The sequence below is a fragment of the Phacochoerus africanus genome, chromosome 1 (assembly GCF_016906955.1).
Source record: "Phacochoerus africanus isolate WHEZ1 chromosome 1, ROS_Pafr_v1, whole genome shotgun sequence".
Taxonomy (NCBI): Eukaryota; Metazoa; Chordata; class Mammalia; order Artiodactyla; family Suidae; genus Phacochoerus; species Phacochoerus africanus.
Window position 1 is genome coordinate 163,685,487 of NC_062544.1, and position 21,612 is coordinate 163,707,098.

Genomic DNA, 21,612 nt, shown 5'->3' on the forward strand with positions numbered 1-21,612 from the left:
AAGTAACACTTACTGCACTTCAGTTAGTTTTGGTTTAAATAACATTCATCTTCTAAAATCCGATTTATAAATGCTAAGATTAACAAGAAACCACTGGAAGGGCTATGACGTAGAGCCGATCCCAATGATGAGCTTATTCAACAGTTATATGCAAAGAAATTATGACACCAGAAACGTTATGCCAATTTTCTATCACAAATGAGTTTTTTAAAAATAGTTTTAGTAACGAGGGCAGCTAGCCTGGCAGTGTGGCGAGGGCTCTGTCCTTTCTGCTTTATGCAAAGGAGAAAGAAATATGGACAATATGGACAATTCCACGGGGGCGTTAAGTCGTCAGAGCCTCGGTAAACCACCTCCCTGCATTTTACAGCCGGAGACCACGGGGAAATTACCTCAAACCTGCAACCTGAGGGGACGCACACCTGCCGATCCCCTTTCTCTCATCCGCTGGAAGCCTTCCAGGGGGCGGCCCGCTAGCTAGCCAGTAGAGGGCGGAGCGTCCGTAGACCCCGCCTCAACCTCAGGCCCCGCCTACTACCAAGCCCGTCCCGTTTTCGTCGCTTTCGCGGAGCGGAAGATGACGTGAGGAGAGCCGCGAATATCTCCTCTGGGCGCAGCCGGCGGTTCCCACAGCCCTGGAGTCCAGCGGGTGCAGAATCGCCTTTTGGAACCCCTCTCCCACCGATTTTCGTCCTCCTCTCGGGCTGGGCCGCCCCTCGCGCGGCCCCTGCGACTCCTGGCACGGCCCCGCGCTCGGCTGCCGCCCTGGCGCGCGCCACTCTGTCGTCCCCGGACGGGCGCGGACCGGCTCGGCCCGGGCGCCGGCGGCTGGGGAGGGGGCGCTGGCCCCGGGGCCGCGCATGCGCCGCCACCAACCCAGGGTTGTCAGTGGAGGGCGAGTGCTGGTTCCGTGGGGAGGCGACGGCCTTTGAGGCCAACGGGCCGCGCGCCGAGGCGGCCGTGGGAACGACTCATCCCTTTTCCAGCCCGGGGGCGGGGCTGGGGTCGGGGTCGGGGTCGGGGCTGGTGGGGGCCCCGCCCCCGTCTCCTGGCCTGCCCCCTTCATGGGCAGCGATGATGGCGGCCCTGTACCCGAGCACGGATTTCTCGGGCGCCTCCTCCTCCTCCCTGCCTTCCTCCCCATCCTCCTCTTCGTCGCCGAACGAGGTGATGGCGCTGAAGGATGTGCGGGAGGTGAAGGAGGAGAACACCTTGAATGAGAAGCTTTTCTTGCTGGCGTGCGACAAGGGTGAGAGCTAGGCCCCTTTCTCCGCTTCTGGATGCCCCTTCCCTCCACACCTCTCATCCCCTTCCCAGCCTCAACTCGGGGCACTCCCTTTCCCTCCTGCGCCGAGCGTCTGTTCCCGCCTCGCCCGCCGCTTCTCCCGGGCCTCTTGGCACCGCCTCTGCCTTGTGAGTGCGGAGCTGACGGGCAGGAGCAGCCGCTGGTGCCTCCCTGCAAGCGCCGCACCTGGGCGGCGGCTCTAATCACGGTCTCCTTTCGCTGGGTCCGGCGATCAGGTAGCGTCGTAGGGGCCCCGACCCGAGGGTTTTAGCCTCACCTCCGCTACTGACCACCTGAATGACCTGGTCTTCCCCTCGGGCTTTCATTTCTTTCTTTCTGGAAGCCCGGGAGGTTGTCTAGTTTTGGATCTTCCAGCCCGCAGATTCCCTGACCTTGCTTAAAGTTTCTCCTGTTTATGGGCTCTCAGCTGGTTTTTTGTTTTCCTTTTTCTTTAAAACTTTATTTAGCTCCAGCTACTCAGTGCCTTGGTGCTCAGTGACTGTTCAGTGGGATTAGATATGTCAGTATCCTAGTTGGACATAGAGGCAGGACTTTATGGAGAAATTCTGCCTCAGTCCCCAACTTCCTCCAGATTTACGGAACAACTTTGTTCGTACTTTTTATTGGAGAGGAAGGTTCGATTCTTCTTTGAGAAATAACGGTAGTTCAAAATAATTACAGGGCAAAAATGTGGAATATACTTAACGTGGCTTTTTTTTTTTTAATCTAGGAATCGATCACTTTTATGGCCATAATAAAATCTCTTCACTTAAGCATGCTTTCTATTGATAAATATAATAAAAGGAATGGGAATTTAATTGCCCTAAGACTAATTTTATTTCCTATGTATAAAAAAGTGCTGTAAATTTTTCTTTCTAAATTCATCTTGCCTTATAATGGCCAGGCTTACTTAGGAAGAAATTTTAGGATCAGGCAGACTTCCAAAACATAAACCCAAAGGGCAGCTTACATTGTGAGAGATTAACTATAGAGGTTTTGTTTGTATGTGTGTGTGTGTGTGTGTTTTAAATAAATGGCAGCCTCCTTACCCCCTCTTACTGTTTTGAAATAGGATTTTATTTACACAACTTTTTGTAAACACATTGATACAGAAACACAGTTCATCTTTGTCTGCCATGAGTCACTTTTATGATCTTAGGTAATAGTATTAAATTTTATTATGAAAGCATTTGTGAAAGTCCACCATGAACACAATTTTGAATAGTCTTCGAAATGTAAAGATACATGGAATATATGTCTATAACCTTACAGAAATCATTGCTTGTGGATCATGTGAAATTATTTGGTGTTACTGGAGTGGAAGGTCTGAGTTCTCTTCCTTCAAAAATTCCTTTAGAGGGGAAGGGAAAATTGAATTGTACTAGAAATAGTAAGTGACTGCTACATCTACCCCAGCTTACTGAACTGTGGTTATTTTAAAGCAAAGTGTGTTAAGAGAGGTGATTTAATATTCCTGTCAAACTGAGGACAGAGAAATGTCATAATGGATCATGGTTTGAGTAAATACTTGTATGGTGTGTGTATATTTTGGATTATCGCATGATATATCTCAAAAGAATTTTAATATATGACAGTTTGGTCACCTGTCCAGTAGCACCAGTTGAAACAGCTTGATAGTCTTTGTCAGCTTCCCTTTTTATAACAATTAAAGTCTTTGGAGAGTTTTGGCTTTTGGGGGTGGGGTGGAAAGTAAATATGCATGCTTTTTGTCCCCCATATAAATTTAAAAAATTTTAAGCCAGTGAGGTTAAATAGATATTTTCTGTTTCTGGTATGTTGAAATAAGCTCCTGGGTTAGATTTGGAAAAATGGCTTATTTCTTACATGTACTTATGGTATACATTTACAATGAAAAAATAAATTTCAGTTATATCAGTTTTTTTTTTTATTTTCCATGTTCATATTCACTAGTATTGTTAAACGTTTTTTAGTGTTACCCAAGCCAGATCTAAAAGTGAAAAGTTTCCTGAAGTAACTGTAGTTTCCAGTATTACTTAGGAGCTTTCATCAAGCCAAATGGCAAACATTTACTGAAAAAGCTTTTAGGGTAGTGTGTATGTGTTTTTCATTGCTGATTTCATTTAATCCTTAGAACCCCTTGAGCCAGATCTGTTGTTATCCCCATTTTACAAATGAGGAAAATGAGGCTTAGCAAAATTTTAGAATTACTTTACCCAAGGTCACATTAGTTAGGAAGTAGTAGGATCTATTTTGAGCCTGTACTCTAAACCACCATGTTATATTGATCTAGCTTTGGTTGAATGAATGAAAATCATTTGAGTTGGAAAAGACATACATATTTGGACTTACTAGTTGGAAATTCAGCTTGCTTTCTATGAATGTTTTATTAACTGTGGTTTTTGTGCATTATATTTATCCAATAAAAGTACAAAGCTTTAATACCACCAGAGCACATCCACTCTAGAGCATTTATGTTTCTTAACCTTTTTCATTTAGCAGTTTTACTGTACTTGTGTAAAAAGATCGTAATATATTCCTTGTAGGGAGAATTCCTAAAACAAAAATTGCGGAGATCAAATGGTCATGTGTTTGTTAGAAGATGAGTGGCCCTTTGAAAGGTGTGTAGAGATTAAGGAGTAAAGAAATTAGGAAAGAAAAAGGTTTTATGGTTTATGTAGCTGGCTTTTGTGTAAATTAATTCGTAGATCTAGGCAAGTGCTGATCCAGGTAGTGTCTACCTAATAGTGACTGTTACTAATCTTAAAAGCAGGGTCAGAATCATCTCAAAAGTAACATTGGGGATTTCTGGTCATGGCTCAGTGGAAACGAATCTGACTAGTATCTGTGAGGATGTAGGTTGGATCCCTGGCCTGGATCAGTGGGTTAAGGATCTGGCATTGCTGTGAGTTGTGGTGTAGGTCGCAGATACGGCTCAGATTTGGCGTTGCTGTGGTGTAGACCAGTGTCTATAGCTCCAATTCGACCCCTAGCCTGGGAACCTCTGTATGCTGCAGGTGTGACCCTAAAAAGACAAAAAAAAAAAGAAAAAAAAAAGTAACATTGGTTCCTTTCTTTCTGTAAAATTTAGAAGAAAAAGTAAGTTGAAGCTTTTTGTGCCAGTTATATAAAGTTAAGTCTGGCCCTTCCACCATGTAAAATTCTCAGAAAGTACACTTATATTCTTTTTAAACAGAGAATGCTGCAATTCAGAGGTAAAGGTTAATTGAAATGAGTGGCTATATTATAAAATATTAAGCAGTGATTCTTACCACCCATGCCTTTTTCCTTTCTCACTGGGAGTTAGTGTGGTGACCAGCCAGTTTTATTTGTGGGAGCCAGTAGTTTACTTCATGCCTGCTGTTTGGAGGATTAATTTATTTATGGAACACCTAAGCTAAATATGGTTCATGTTAATCAAGTCACCTCTTTTTAAGTAGTTGTTGAGGAGGTGGTAGCCTTAGTATAAATCCTTTAATTTGCTCATGATCCATAATCAGTTCTTGTGCAGAAAAAGGGAATGTTGAAAGGATTCTGTCTGGATTCAGTGGATGAGCATTTTCAGAAAATTCAGTTTGCAATTAAGTCAAGAGGCCCTTCTTGACATTTCAGTATGGGTTCAGGAGAGAGATGGAGAGAGCTGAATTTCACCTTTATTCTTGGGTTCAGTCTCATAATCTAGAGTCTTGAGTCACTATTATGGTATGATGTGCTGCATTGTATGGACGGTGCTTTGATGCCTGAATTCCTTCTTAAACTTTGCATACCCCTCGCTAAGCATGTGTTTGAAATGGGCAACATTTCTGAGAGAAGTAATATTAAGCTGCTGTTTTAATAACACCTTACTTAATATATTTAATGGGGGTATGGTAAAAAGCTATTTGAAAAGAGATTTTGAAGTGTATGGGATTGGAGAGGATGGCAGAGGGAAGGAAAAAGGCAGAGTACTGGATACTGCTGAAAAGTTTTACGTTGACATGGGGCACCTTATATAACATGTGCAGTGAGGGAAGAAAACTTTCCAGAAATCAAAGATAAAGAGGGTACTGTAGGCACAATTCTGCAAACATTTCACAGATTGTCATTTGGCATGGCATTTAAGTATTTTGTACAGGAGAGTTTTTCTAATCACCAATGGTGCCATGGTGTATGGTTCATAGTTATTTTAACAAAAAAGACTTAACAGCACCAAAATCATGGTGGATAGTTTTTAACAGACTAATCATTGAGCATCTGGCTGCTTCATAGTACTACAATATTGGCATTTCTTTGTAGTTTTTCCATAAGTGTGCTTCTTTATTTTATTTTTAATTTGCTGCTCTTTTCTACAAGTCATCATCTGAATATATTTATCAAGTTAAATTAGCTAAGCTGCTGGAAAAATGCTTTATCAAAAAATAACTGATATCATCCCTCTTCTTTAATAGCTTCCTCTGTAATGACGAGCTCTCTTGTGAGGAACAGTAAAGAAAAAAAAAGTATATTTGTGCCTAACAGATCTGTTTGAAGGGAAGAAACAAAATGTTTAACTTAAGTGGCCTATTTGAGATTTGGAAGTTGGGATAGTCTTAGTGTATAGTCTTTTATCTGGGTAGTTAAATGTAACAAGCCAAAGCCCTTTGCCTAGTATATTATAAACTTTGGGGAAGGGGTTAAAAGATTAATAAATATTATTATATTGTTGCAACCTAAGAATAATTCCTCTTCTCCCATGTTTCCAGTGTTTTAAAGATCTTCATAACTAATTCCTCCAAATTTAATGATATGAGAAGTTTAAGATCTAGGATTAGTAGTTTAATATGTAATGAGTTCAAAAGCTATCACTAAGAGCTGATAGTAGTGACTTTTAAGAGCTTAAACAAATTATTAGGATTAAAAGAATTCTAGTACCATATCAATGTAGTTATAAGATTCAGTGGAATTTCTTTGGATTCTAAAACTTTGTAATGTGTAAAGTTGTGAATAGCACCGTTATTAATAGCTTCTGTTAATCATAAAAACTCATATATTTATTTTCTGGTCATATTTGTTGCTCCATCACTAATCCTTTCATATTTTTGTAGATTAATTTATATTGATCCCGAGAGTACACTTTTTCAGTTCTATAAATATATATAATTTAAATGTATGTGACATTAAATTTAAGCAATACAATAAATACTTTATGAAGCTGTATTACTGTATACCTGATATTATCAAGCCTTATACAACTTGTAACATCACTGTGAATTGGCTCTCAAGTCATATAGCAGACTCTAATTACACAATAAACATTGTTTCTAATAGATTTAAGAATATGTTAATTTTTAATTTATAAGCTAATTTACTATAAAAAAATCAGCATTACCCTCTATGCTATAAGTAAAATTTTTCCTGCATCATTGTATCATTGCTTTTTGCCAGGTGATATTCATTATTATTAATAGTCTTCATTAACAGACATAAATAGCTAAGAAATTTTGGTAATAATTGTCTTTTCCCAGAAATATTTAGTGCTATGGACAGGTCAGTATACCATGTTTCTGAGTCTCTAATTTTGAAGGTTTCATTCACAACAATGTGATTATAAATGCATTGGGGTCTATGATAAATATTGTTTTGCACATTTGATAAAAATGTTTTAAATTATCTTTAAAAGTCTTGCATGAATTTTTTTAATTTTTCTAATTTGAAATTTGACGTAGTTGACATTTTAATCAATATTGTCACCATTTTTATTTCCAGATGCAGCAGTTGAATTTGATCATGTCTTTGTATTTATTTACATCATCATTCTTTTTCCTCTTAATAAAATGTTTTGTGTTAAATGTCTTTAGTAATAGTTCAATTAGAATGTCGCAGTTGCAGCAAAAAAAAAAAAAAAAAAAGGGAGTTCCTGTCGTGGCGCGCAGTGGTTAACGAATCTGACTAGGAACCATGAGGTTGCTGGTTCCGTCCCTGCCCTTGCTCATTGGGTTAACGATCCTGCGTTGCGGTGAGCTGTGGTGTAGGTTGCAGACGTGGCTCGGATCCCGCGTTGCTGTGGCTCTGGCGTAGGCCGGTGGCTACAGCTCGGATTCGACCCCTAGCCTGGGAACCTCCATATGCCACAGGGGCGGCCCAAGAAATAGCAAAAAAAAAAAAAAAAAAGAAGAATGTCGCAGTTGCCACAGTCAAAAAGTTTGTTATAGAAATTTGGTTTGTAAGGCTTTACAGATTCTTTGGCAGATAAATTCTCCCATACTTCACAACTAACTGAAAATTTGTTGCCTGTAAAACTGCTCGGAGTTCCCTTCGTGGCTTGGTGGTTAATGAACCGGACTAGGATCCATGAGGATTCGGGTTTGATCCCTGGCCTCCCTCAGTGGGTTAAGGATCTGGCATTGCCATGACCTGTGATGTAGGTCACAGGTGTGGCTTGGATCCCGCGTTGCTGTGGCTGTAGTGTAGGCCGACAGCTGCAGCTCTGATTCGACCCCTAGCCTAGGAACTTCCATATGCCACAGATGCAGCCCTAAAAAGCAAAACAAACAAACAAACAAAAAAAAAACTGCTCAACATTAATGCTCCAGTTTCAGTGATGTTGAAATTTACCATCATATGCGAGAAAATAAAATGAGATGCTGTTGAAGAAAAGGTGATTACCAGTTAGTTCTTCGTTGATACTGTAACCTTTCTCCACTGTATTTTTCAAGGGTTTATTACAGTTGGCCAGGGTGAATTTGCTGCTAAGGATCCATGGGATTACTCTGGTATTTTTATATCCTATTTCTTTTTTAAAAATTGTTTGATTAGGATTTGCTGCATTGATTTCATGACTGCTAATGGGTTGCAAACTGCAGTTTGGAAAACATTGGTTTAGAAAGATGATAGTAGGTGAGTAGGAAAATGGCAACAAGACAAATTCAGAACGGTAGCAAGGCCTAGGTCCCATAGGGCTTGGTAAGCCACAGTAAAGGTTTTTTGGCATTTAAAGTGTGATTAAAAATCTTGAGGGAGGAGTTCTCCTCGTGGCTCAGTGGTTAGCGAATCCGACTAGGAACCACGAGGTTGCGGGTTTGATCCCTTGCTCAGTGGGTTAAAGGATCCGGCGTTGCTGTGAGCTGTGGTGTAGGTTACAGACGCCGCTCGGACCCTGCGTTGGGAGAAAAAAAAAAAAAAATCTTGAGGGTTGAAAACCTGATATGATTTGAATTTTAAAATGATTACTAGGGCCTCTGGGTGGAGAGTAGATTAAAGGGGTGGTGCTGGAGTAGAGGTGGGCAAACTATGGCCCACAGGTCAAATCACCTACCAGCTGTGTTTGTAAGGCCTGTGAGCTAAGAATAGTTTTTATATTTCAAAGGTTGGAAATAAAACATGAATAATATCTCATAATGAGAAAATTATATGAAATTCAAACTTTAGTGTCCATAAATAAACTTTTATTAGAACATATTGGAACTCGTTGTATATATAAAATCTATGGCCACTTTAGTGCTGCAGGAGCAGAGTTGAGTATTTGCAACTGGGATAATTGCAAGCCTAAATATTTATTATATGGTCCTTTATAGAAAAAATTTGTTGACTCTTGTACTAGAGGCAGCAACATTAGTAAAGAGGTTAATGCAGAGTCCAGTAAAGAGATAATGGTATCTTGAACTGGAGGTAGCACTATATGGATACAAGTTGATAATTATGGGAGATGTTTTGGAGAGGAGGCTGAGAAGACTTGCTGTTGACTTTGTATACTGATGGAACTGATTGAAGACGTTTCTTTTTCCTTCACTGAAAAGAGATGGCCATCTAGCCAAAAAAAGTGAATGGGTTATGTTGCATTTCTTTCTATGTGCTATATTCTAAAAGACAAAAGAGTTATGTAATTTTTAAAAGCAACTTCAGTATAAAATGAAAAACATACATTTGGTGATATAAGGCGGCATTTTGAATTGTAATCCGTGCTATGTAACTAGCTTCTTGCTATGCACTTTAAATTTACTAACCTCTTCTTATGTATACATTCATCCTAAGTATTTAGAGTAGTTCTGGGCTTTCTGAATGCTGTACATTGTCTTAAGTGGCTTGCAAATATAAATTTAGGTAGAATGCTTAGAAACCACTCTAGGTTTCTTATAGGTTTGTGACTATAGTGTATAATTTTTCATTTGCATGAGTGTGTCAGCTGTGGCAGGGTGGAATATTTTATTTTTAGGGATGAAAATTATTTATTTTTGATGTTGAAGTTTTTCCCTTGTATAGCCCCTGACTGTAATGGAAATAGTCTTTGAAACCTTAAAGCTGTAGTATCTGACATTTGCAATACAATTATTTTTTAAACTTTTAAAACACATAGCAGTTTTTGAACATTTGCTATACATGAAATTTATTTATACAGTTCTTTATACTTTTCTGTCTCTAGCAATATGGCTGACTAGATAATCTGAAAACCCTTCTGCTTCAAATCCACCTAGAAATCCTAGCTAAAATGTAACAGACATCCATTTAAATGAACAGCTGAGTTTTCAAGAAAGTAAGGAAACAAGTTCAAACAAAAAGAAAAGACTGAAAAACAGAGGAGGGTGTGAGCTGACTTTGCACCGTGAGTAGGAGCAAGAGATACTGGTCTGGGCATTGTAGGGCTTTGTATTCTAATGCCTATGTAGAAACGAGTTTGTACAAAGTGGGGAATTAGAACAACACTCAAGCATAAAACCAGGATCCTTAAAGAAGTACACTTTTAGCAAAGGATAAATAAGGACAAGAAGTTGTCCATCAGCACAGGAAGTCTACAAAAATTTTAAATAGGACTTCCCGAAGAATTTGTAACTATGGTCCTGCCTCTTGTTGGCTTGGGGCTTAAGTTAATACTATCTACTTGATTTCGGAAAACCTAAACTGAGAAATTAATATATAGAAGGATTCATAGGGTGGCAAAACTTCTGAGTTATCTGGAAGAAGCAAACACAGAACATCCATGGTGGGATTAACTTTCAAACCAGGCCACCTCGTTTCCCACAGTTAAACTGCATGAAGTTGAGTTTGCAATACCCAGTTAAAAAGCTCAGAGGGCAGCCATCCATTATCACAAGTCAGTAGACACAACAAATAGGATTAAATCCTTAAGACCTTTAGGTAATTATCATATAGGGACCATACAAATAAATATGTTTAAAATAACTAAAGGCCTTAAAAAAAGAAGTGAAAACATGAAGTAAAACATTTGGAAAGGAATCAAATAAAACTTATAGAAGTAAAAAATGTAGTCATTAAAATAAAAAAATTAGTGCATGGGTAATCAGCAGAAATAGTTGAAAGAGGAATATGTAACTGGAAGGGAAATATGAAGACGTTATCCAGGATGCAGGACAAAGAAAGGAAAAATAAAACTTTAGAGGCACAGAAGTTGGCATAGGATGCTCTAACAATGTCTAAAGAAGCTCCAGTAGGAGAAATAATAATATGGGGATGAAGCAATATTTGGAGAGATAATGGCTAAAAGTACTGCATATTAATGAAGGCTAGAGTCCTTAGAGTCAGAAGGCCTAATGAGTCCCAAGCAGGATAAACAGAAAAATAGTCCTCACTTAGGCATATCACGAAACAAAAGAAAACATAGCAACAGTTTTTATGGGTAGCATTCTTCTACAACTAAGATATTGAAATAAATTCACCCAGAATAAGGTTTTAAAGTTATTTTCCAGTAAGAGTGATATATTTTCAGTGGTCTGTGGGTTCACTATCTATTGGTTCACCTTGTGACTAAGAACTTCATTTTGTTTAGTGTTTACTAATTTATTTCCATGGAGCCCTAGTGTCTGAATATTAATTAGTAGAGCTATGAGGACAAAATTTCTTTTTGTGACTAGTTTTCTTCTTCTTGAGGTAACTAAGGAAATACACCGTAAAGAAACTACCATTCAACTTTTTCCAGAATGTGTGGGGACTTTAAAGTCATTGGTTAAAAATAGTAGCAATATTTATTTGAAATTTTAACAACAAAAAGAATGTTACTTTTTTCTTCACTCGTTTAGGCCAGTTTTAGGATTTTTTTCTTTCTGTACCATGAAATCATTCATTTCTTTTTCCTTCTGGTTTCCATTCTGTTCTTTTCCTGTTTCTTGCTCATAGACTTCTAAGGAAGAAATGTATTTGCAAGTCACTTAAAATGGTTTATTCATCTTATGTTAAAGAGATGAAATATAATATAAAACTTACTTTGCTTTCTCTATGTTTTTTTTTTTAAATGGCCACACCAGAGGCATATGTAAATTCCTTGGCCAGCGACTGAATCCAAGCCTCAGCTGAGAACTACTCTGCAGTTGTGCAACACTGGATCCTTAACCCACTGTTCCAGGCTGGGAATTGAACCAGCCCCTCCATAGTGACCTTAGCCACTGCAGTCAGATTCTTAACCCACTGTGCCACACTGGGAACTCAATTTTCTTTCTCTATTTAATTAGCATTTCTCTTATTACTTACTGCACCAGCTGGTTAGCAGACAAGTATAGTGGGCCGTCTGTGAAAATGATTACCTCCATAATTCTTCTCATTTCCCTCGGTGGGTTAGCTGTTTTGATGTGGGCAGAAGCTAATCTGCATAATCCTGACAGGTCAAATTTCATTTTAAAATATTCTGATTTTGGCCTCTACGCATTAATCCTAATCCTGCTTTAGAGTTTTGTGAATATTCCAACATCATTTAATCTAAACATCTTCATTAATGAGGTGAGTGAGTGAGTGAGTGTGTGTGTGTGTTTGTGTGTTGGGAGAGTGGGGAGGAGGAGGAATTTGGGGCATCTTTACCTCTTAGGATACATACCCAGAAGCATATATACATTCACATTACTTTTCCAAAATATATTTTCCCCTGTAAAATCGCTTCATAACATCCTCCTTATCAGATTTCATTTTTTAACCATTTAACCATTAAATGTGTGTCTGTATTTAAGATATAAGACTTACATCCTTTAAGCTTCTATCTTGTTTTTCTAGTATCCAGTATGTGCTTTTGGACATTCTTTATTACTTGAAATGTCTTCTAAAAGCTTCTGTCCTTGTGATCAATCAGTTATGAATCTGAAACAACTTTTATTTTAAACTGTACATTGAAAACTTTTCTATATTTTATGTTTGCAACTGATGTACATATTATTTTGTCAGGGTGTAAGTTTTCAGCAAGGAAATACATTTGCTTTGCACATTTCCGTATAGAAAAATGAGTTTAGGTTTTTTTAATCTTTTAAGGCAACAGGCAAAATTTTCTTTATAATCATTTAATATGTCATGGATATTAAATTATGTTTGTATATTGTTATTTAGGTGACTATTATATGGTTAAAAAGATTTTGGAGGAAAACAGTTCAGGTGACTTGAACATAAATTGCGTAGATGTGCTTGGGAGAAATGCTGTTACCATAACTATTGAAAACGAAAACTTGGATATACTGCAGCTTCTTTTGGACTACGGTTGTCAGGTACAAGGCTAGATAATTTTGTCCAGTAGCTTTTAAGTACTGTTGGATATGCCATGTTTTCTTCTTTCTTTCTGGTTTCCCTCTTCCCTCCCTCCCATTTTTCCTTCTTTCCTTCCTTTCTTCCTCTCTATTTTTCTTCTCTCTTTCTTTCACCTTTTATTTGGTTCTGAGCCACTAAAATTTTAAAAAGAAACCAAAGAAAGCCGTGTTTAAAAAGTATAATATTTTGAATTGATTTATTTTTTCCTTCCCAGCTTTCATTCCCCCCTTATCTTGTTTGTTTTAAAACATCCAACAGAAGTAATTATGATGACTTTTTAAAGGTGACTTTGTTTTTATTACTTATATTATTACTATTTAGCTTACATATCTAAAAATAGTACAAGTGTTCTGGAAGTGTCAGAGGAACAGGTATTTCTGTAGCCCATATAATTTACAAGCTTCAGAACAGAATGCTCCTCACCTACAAAGCAATTTTCAGTTTGACTTTGATTTTCTCCTAAGTTTTATTAGATTTTCCTTTTTGTCTGAAATTTAGTATTTGCTTATAACTAAAGGTGAATGGATTTTTTTTTAAACTGGAAAATATTGACCTTTCTGCTTGTCTTCGTATCAGTTCAGGTAATAAAACTGTGTATGTCTTGAAAGAATTCAGTTAAGAGATCTGAAGGAAATTTCATATTATTTTCCTTTTTTGATTTGCTTATGATGGAACTTATCATATTAATTTTGGCTTTTTTCTTCTTCTTTCAAATAGTATGATTGTGTGCTCTGTTGTAACTTTCACTTTGTTTTATTTATTTATTTTTTTGGCTCCACTCATGTCATATGGAAGTTCCTGGGCCAAGGATCAAATCAGAGCCGCAGCTGTGACCTATGCCACAGCTACAGCAGTACTGGGTTCTTAACCCACTGTGCCACAGTGGGAACTCCATGTTGTAGCTTTAAATTTATGAGACTTTTTTTGGACTGGTATTAGGAAGCACTCATAGAAGATTAAAAAAAAAATAAGGTTAGTCCTATGTACATTTCATATGAATATGATACATATATATGTTTTAAAACATGTGGCATTGTCTCTATGTATACATACTTAGAGCAGGAAGAAATTTGCTGGAACTCCCTGGTGGTCTACCAGTTAAGGGTCCGGTATTTCCACTGCGGTGGCTTCGGTCACTGCTCTGGTGTGGTTTCAATCCCTTGCTGGGAAACTTTTGCATGCCGTAGGCATAGCCAAAAAAAATGCTTTCCCAGAAATTTTAGTTATCCAGAACACCACTGAAAACCAGAAAGTAGTAAAAAATACATCTGAGCAGCTGGGGTAGATGCTATGAAGTTCCCATTTATGAACTTTGTCATAGAGTGATTCTGGAGTCCTCCTTCAAAGTCTATTTTTTTCTCATTTTAGATTACACTCTAACAGACTTTCTTAGTCTTCTAATCTGTGGAGAATTAAGGGGCAAAAGAAGGGGCATGAGAGCTGCAGTGGGAAAAAATGAGGCATGGTACCTCTGACTCTATTTAAAGAGGTCAACAGCATTATATACCTGATAATCTCTGAGGGAAGTGTATATTAGAGTGATAATTAATGTTAATAACAATGGCTCAGAGTCAGTAGGGGAAAGTTAAATTATATTCAGTGTATATTGCTTTAGAAGAAAGAAGAATACATATAGTACTTCTGAAAGCAGACTTCCATCAAAATAGTTTAAATTTTGAAGTTAAACACTTAAAGGCATAAGCTTCAGTTACCTAGAAATAAAGTTGCAAAGAAAGTCTCTGATGATTCTATATAAAAGAAGTATTATGGTATAATAATCATTTTTGTCTTTTTATACATAAAATTCTATGTATATAAAATTTCTGCTATATACATGGTTCTTCCACATGCCTGGTCACATAGCTAGCCTATATAGATAATATGTTTTATAAATCAGAAAACTGAGGCTCATAGACTGTAATGAATTGCCCAAAGTTCTAAAATAAATAAGGGTAAAGCTAAGATTTGAACCTAATCTTTTGACTACAAATCCCATGCTCTTTCCAGTTCACTGTGTTCTCTCTCAGGTTACCTCCGTCCTATCTACCCATCAACCGATGTTCAAGGCCTTTGGTTGGGTGTGATTGTGAAAATGAATAAGTAAATCATGAGTAACTAAAAGGTGTTAAAACTAATCAGACAATTAAGGTATATATATGAATTTTAAATCAAATATTACAAAAATACATTTCATAAATGCCGAGTGGTAACAATACTTGACCCTTGTGTGTTTCTTTGAGGTTATGAAGTGCCTTCATGTATTTTATCTTGTGTTATACTAGTGACTCTCAACTGGACAGTTTTGTTTCACAGGGGATATTTGGCAATGTCTGGAAACACTTTTGGTTTTACAACTGGGGGATGGGTAGCTTCTGGCTTCTGGTGTGTAGAAGGTAGGGAGGCTGTTAAACATCCTACAGTGAACAAGACAGCCCCCAAAGACAAAGACTTATCTGGCCCAAAATGTTAGTAGTGTCACTATTGAGAAAATCTGTTTTATATTTAAACTTCAGTGATTAACAATAAATGTTTCAGAAACAGAAATTACTGTGTACTAGAGCTTACATGAAAGAAAGTTTACATGAAAGATTGTCGGTTGAGCTCAGCCTTGAAATATTAATAATTGCTAATATCTATATGGTTCTGCTGTACGCCAGGAATCTTAAATATATTCACTTCCTTAATCCTCACAACAGCCTTGTAAGATTGGTGTTATTATCCTCATTTTATAGAGGAGAAAACCAAGGTACAGGAATTTTCAGTAACAGGGCTGCAGTCACTCCATAAATGTTAGTTCTGGCTTCAGAGTCCATGCTTTTAACTTACTACCTAAAACTATGCTAAAAAAAGTGTGTAGATGGGTGGGGAACAGGAAGTGGGCAAGGCTGTAAACAAAGGCACATACCTTGTATATTTTTGAGACAGTGAATTTTTGATCACAATATTCAGGTTAGAAAGTAATGGGAAATACCTGGAAAAATAGCTAAAACAAAACTGATGAAAAGGAGTTAGATGCCAGGCCGAAGAATTTGGGTTTTGTGTGACAGATGGTGGGATCATTAAATGATTTTTGAGAAAGTATGTAATGGGTCTAATGGTATCTTAGAAAAACTAACGTAATGGCCGTGTTCAGTATAGATTGAACAATGGGAAAGTGGGGAAGACTGTAAATAGCTTGGGTAAGCAGTTTTTATAGTAATCCAGATATGAAAAGGTGAAAGCCTGAACCAGAATAGTGGCTGTAAGAATAGGGAGAGGAAGTGGCATATGTGAGAGCTATTATGAAGGAAGAAATAATAAAATTTAGCATTTACATTTGGATGGGGAATTGAGAAAGAGTCCCAGATGATTTGAAAATGTTAAACCTGGGTTACTGGGAGAAGGATGAAAGAAAAATAGGAAGTTGAGAAGTCAAGCTTGGGACAGAGAAATGTGAATTCTGTTTTTAGCCTTGTTTATTTTGGGGATATCAGGCAATTTCCAGCGAAAAGCTTACATCTCTGGGGAGAGGTTGGGTTGGAGTAATGTAGCAGCTGTGGGCATAGGGATGATCCAATGTTGTGAGAGTAGATGAAATCACAGAGAAGAGCAAACAACTAGTGCTGGTTCTTTCTCAGGGAGCATCAACATTAATAAAGGGTTTCATAAAAGGAGTTAGGATAATGCAGCATTGTGAGAACCAAGGATACGGTTTTACTGTGTTGCTTAGAAATCAAGAAATACGCAGAGGTGGGAGAGGCCATTGGATTTTGAAACACTGGCAAAATGATACTCATTATAATTAGAGAAAATGATACTCATTAATTTGAGAAATTTGGCAGAGTGAAAGAAAATTCTGATGGTAAGAGAAAGATAGGATCAAGTCAAGTTAGCAAAGAGTGAGGAAGTATTTCATGTTTGGGGAAGTGGGGTCTAGGACTGGTATTCCTGCAAATGAAGGACCAAGGTCCTATAGAAAGGAGCACTAAATAGAATACTAAGGTGGAAATTTTAGCTTTGAGAAGGTAATAAGTAGCTTCTTACTCTGAGCTTGGAGGAAAGAGCATGGGAATTGTTGAAAAGACAAATTTTCAGGTGAGAGGGAAGATAGTAACCTCATTAATACATAATAAAAATGTATTGACTAGACTTTAATAAGGAATGGTCAAATATCTGTGAGAAATTGGGAAGCAAAACAAATGACATTTTGTATACCTATAGATATTTCAAAAATAATTTAAAACACTTTTTTTTTCCTCTTCAGAACTGACTTTGATATATCAAGTAACATGGTATTTGTGCAGAGTAAGTCAGTGGCAACTCCTTATTTATATGACTTTTTTTTATGTAAGTACATATTTTTATACCTGAAGCTTATCCTTTTAAGCATCGAAAGACTTAACATGAATCTTTCTTTATTCTTTACTAAATAGTATATCTGAATATAACTTAACTTTACCATCACAAGTGGGAATCGTTGAGAGTGTAATCATTTTCCTTGGCTTCATATAGTCTGAAACTACTGACACGTTTTGCCTTACATTAAATGGCTTCAGACTGCTGTGTATTGATACTGATTTTGCCATGCTGATATTTTATCTTCTCAATGATCAACTTTTAGCAATTTTTTTTTGGCCTTTCTCCCTTCTTTGTTGGTTGTAGTATAGCTGTTTCCTTTTCAGTAAAGACCTGGAGGGTACTTGGGAAAGCCAAATATCCATAATTTATAGATAGCGCTAAGTCAACGTGGCTGAGGCATAGGAAGTAATGCCTGTGCAGTTAGTTTGTGAAGCTCAATATGGTCTTGGGAGAAATTTGGAGCTAGATCCATGGCTATGTTTCAGATGATCAGAGTTGCTTCTTGTTATGACTTTGAGAGCAGTGGCATTATTATAGTTAGCTTTATAGGTTAAAATTAAAAGTCATCAATGAAATGTTTAGTAGTAGTGAACACATGGTTCTTTTTGTTTGTTTGCTTCACCTGACCAAGAACTTTGGTAAAAGCTGAAGAGAAATGTTTGCAAAGCAGGCAGTGATAATACAGATTTTAAAGAATAGGCTACAGACCAATGAACCCTAAAATTTTAAAGTATAAAATATTGAATTATATTTCCCATGAAGATGGGGAGTTTTTCCTGTAGGAATACTTAGGCAGTTCCTAATGATTGAATGTGACCCCCAACCCTTTCTTTGGGGTGCCTAGTCCTATTTTTAGATGTCCAGATAAAGTCCGCAGTTTTTAGTCCTAGTTTTGACATCTACCTAACGTAGATGAGAGCTTTATTCTTTTCAGCTACAAAGTATATTAAAGATCAGATATAATTTTATTTTTAAGGGAGAGAACATTGATATAAATATTTAACAATTATACTAGTTTAAAAAATGTACAGACGGAATATAATCAGTCATTTTCTTAGATTAAATCATTATTTATCCCATTTTCCCCTTCTGCCTTTATGGCTTTCATTAAAAAACAACAACAACAACAACAAAGAGAAACCCAAAATCTGATGTCGTGGTTGCTGCCAAGTGTCATAATAGGACTGTAGACTTTGTTACAGAGAGTTGGAAATTCTCCATTTCCTCAACTTTTATTTACTTTTTCTTACTATAAAAGTTGGAGCTTCAAAATGAGCTATAGTTTGGGAGTAGAACTATAAAGTCACTTCTCCTTCTTGTCTCTAAGGATCTTGGTAACCTAATTCTTTGTGATTTTTACTTGATAAGATTGCTAATCTCACATTAAGTCACATTTGTACCACTTCAATCAGCCACGTGTGCTTTAAAGATGAAAACAGAGGGCTCTCCCTTCTGTGCACATGTTTTCCATTGTCCCCTAGCCTCATGGTTGCACTGATTACCATTTTTATTAGACTGAACACAATCTTTTACCCATAGTAATTGTTCTTGGCAATTTCTTTTTTAGATTTGGAATGTTAAAATTCTTTGGGTCCAAAGTGCAAGATTAAGGATCTTTAAAAAAAATAACATTTCAACTTTAAATAGTGCATGGATCAGCACTGTTTCATTAATAAACCCCTCTATCAAGGATTCATTATTTTGTCAGTTTATGCGGTGAAACCAGGACAAAAATGTGTGTGTTGTGGTACACAGAAGTACTGCTGAGGCAAGCAGATGTACTATTTGGACCGTCTAAGTTTTTGAAAATTTAGTATTACTGTATATAATACAGTTTAAAATTTAAAAAATAGTTTTAGTTATGAATTAGTAAAAATAATTAGTTTACATTTTTAGCCTCCATTTTCATTTTTAACCTTTTTTTTTTTTAAAGTCCGCAGATGCACTTTTGGTGGCAATCGACTCTGAAGTAGTGGGAGCTGTTGATATACTACTTAATCATCGACCAAAACGATCATCAAGACCAACTATAGTAGTTAGTACTCTTAAATATTTATTAATTTGGATTTTTAAACCCAAATAGTTCTCCTGCCCCATTGCCATTTTTTTCTCCCTTCCCCCAATTAATTTTGTTCTAAAGAAATAGATTTTTTTGTAAAATACTGCTCCAAAGAAAGTAAGATACTTGCAAGAATAATTAATGTTGCGCTCAGGAAACTTTTAAAATAGTGATGTTTCTGTAGTTTTGTTAGCATGATCCACTATTTTTAGTTTGAAACATTTTCTGCAGTTTAAGTTGAAAATGAAGATTAGTTTCCAGGTGAATGTAAGAATTAAATATAAACAATGAGACCATAAAACTTGAAGAAAGTGTACATGAATATTTAACTGAATGGGAGGGAAGGATTTTGGACAGAAATCATAGTGGTATAGCCTTTGGCTGTATAGAAGTTAAATTTCTGGAATAAAGATATCAGGCAAAATTTAGAAAGCAGATGAATAACTTTCAAAAGATGTTTTCAGCATATATCACAAATTCGTAAGTTAGAGGAATTGATGAAAATCATCAAAATCAATAAAAGACATGGAAAGATCTTCAAAGAAAGTACAAAATATTAAATCTCACTAATATTCAAATACGAGGTGTTAATTTTTGCTTATTAAATTAGCAAAGATTAAAAAAATAATAACCATTGATGGCAAAAGAGTAATACCATCACTAGAAGGGAGGGTATTTTGAAAAGCTGTTTAGCAGGCAGTGTCATAAACAGGAAAGATGTTCATATTCTTTAGCCTAGTGTTTCCTCCTCTAGCAATTTGTCAAGGAAATGGTCAGAAAATGCGGACAAAAATATTAATTGTAGTTTTATTTGTAGCAATGAAAAAGCCGTGTGACATAATCTGAACATCCCAAAATGGACAATTGGAAATATAAATAATTACATATTATTAAAATGGTATTTTTAAAGAAATAATTAGGAACATGAAAAATATGGGAAATGAAAAAATGAGCATAGTTAACTGTACATAAAATATGATGGCAAGGTTAAAAATATTCATAGGAAAGAAACTATGGAAATTCAGCAAAATGTTGCCTAACAGCAGTCACTTCATTGCCAAATTGAGGGTAATTTTTTCTTTATTATTTTTGTAATTAAGAAGATAGTCACTAATAATCAAATAAATTCTATGGCAAAAATGAGATATTTGTTGTATATCAAAATTTAGAAGTTACAATATTCATTATTGGTGAGGATGTAGTGAAATAATCAGTAAGAATAGTTTCTGGGAGTGTAAACTGGTTATACTCAGAAGAAAAATATTGTTTTATAAAAGAATTATAAATTGGTTGCTGATTATCTGCCATTATCTGAGAACAATGAGAAGCTCCCCTAAACTGCATCCTTTATCATATATTAGCTGAAATATTTAACTCTCATTGAAAACTATTACAAAGTCTGGGTAAGCATGATTTTCTCCAGAAGTTAGTTCCAGCTAGTTTAGATGGTGATAAAAAAACCAACAAGAATAAAAAAAAGGGCTAAGAGTATAGCCCCTCCCTAGAATCCTATTTGGTTTTCTATCACCTCTCCTGCAGTTACTAGTATATTTTTGTATACCTGTTCCACCTTAGGCCTTTTGACCCATTTACACTCTTGGGGAAGGTAGGTGTAATGTGCCCGGATACTGGAGCAATTGACTGATACTATTTCATCACTGTTACCACTGCCAGTCAAATCTTGAGTTGTAAGGCTGGGCAGTGCTCACCTACTCGGTGAAAGAATACTTTTACACTGTCTCTAACAAAAAAAGTTATCCAGCCTTTGCTTGAATCCTTCCAGTGACAGCAAGATCACATTGTTATGGCCCTATTACTTCTAGAGAGGCACTGTCAAGTGTTTTTATATACTTTTTTTTTAACCATCTCAGTGAATTCATTCTGTGTTTTTAGCTTATCAAAACTGTCTTTTGATAAATTTTGGCTTTCAAATACAGAGATTTCTTTTGATACTATGTAGATTATGAGTAATGAAATTATGGACTTTAATAGTATTTTTTTATAGTTAAATATGTTTCATAGGAAAAATGAGGACCAGTTTTTTCTTGAGGGATTAAATATAGTTTTCTTCTCTTTACAACCTCTTTTTTGTAATGGAGTAAATTTTTAGATTTCTCTGTAATTTTAAAATAAATTCATTAATATGAAGTTCCCAACAAATAAATGGGAAGTATATAAACAAACTATTCATAAAAGGGAAAAAATATAAGTATGTCAGAAAATATTAAAATTACCAGTAATCAAAGAAAAGTAAATTAACATTTCATGATAATTTTTTCTCTCATAAATTGGGAGTAAACATGCCCAATGCTGGTGAGTAAACTTGTTATGTGGGTACATTCTTCAGTTATTGGTAATGTAAACTATTAAAAGGACTTTGATAATATGTGTCAAAAGCTTTAAAGCTGTTCATAACCCTACTTCAGGGGTTCTATGTTAGTGTGGTATTCCTAAATTTTGAAAAAAAGTTGTATTCATT

At 36.5% G+C, this 21,612-nt stretch overlaps 1 protein-coding gene across 2 annotated transcripts in view; it reads left to right on the forward strand.

Moving 5' to 3' along the window:
• The first annotated feature begins 556 nt into the window (after positions 1–556).
• TRPC1 (transient receptor potential cation channel subfamily C member 1) overlaps positions 557–21,612 on the forward strand; it is a 61,965-nt gene continuing 40,909 nt past the window's right edge. Inside the window, exons 1-3 of one of the 2 annotated variants that reach the window (XM_047783962.1) lie at positions 557–1,249; positions 12,542–12,696; positions 19,008–19,109. In XM_047783962.1, the coding sequence (XP_047639918.1) occupies positions 1,075–1,249; positions 12,542–12,696; positions 19,008–19,109 (432 nt within the window). In that variant the 5' untranslated portion in view covers positions 557–1,074. The remainder of the gene's footprint in view (positions 1,250–12,541; positions 12,697–19,007; positions 19,110–21,612) is intronic. The other variant, XM_047783971.1, reaches the window with a different exon arrangement.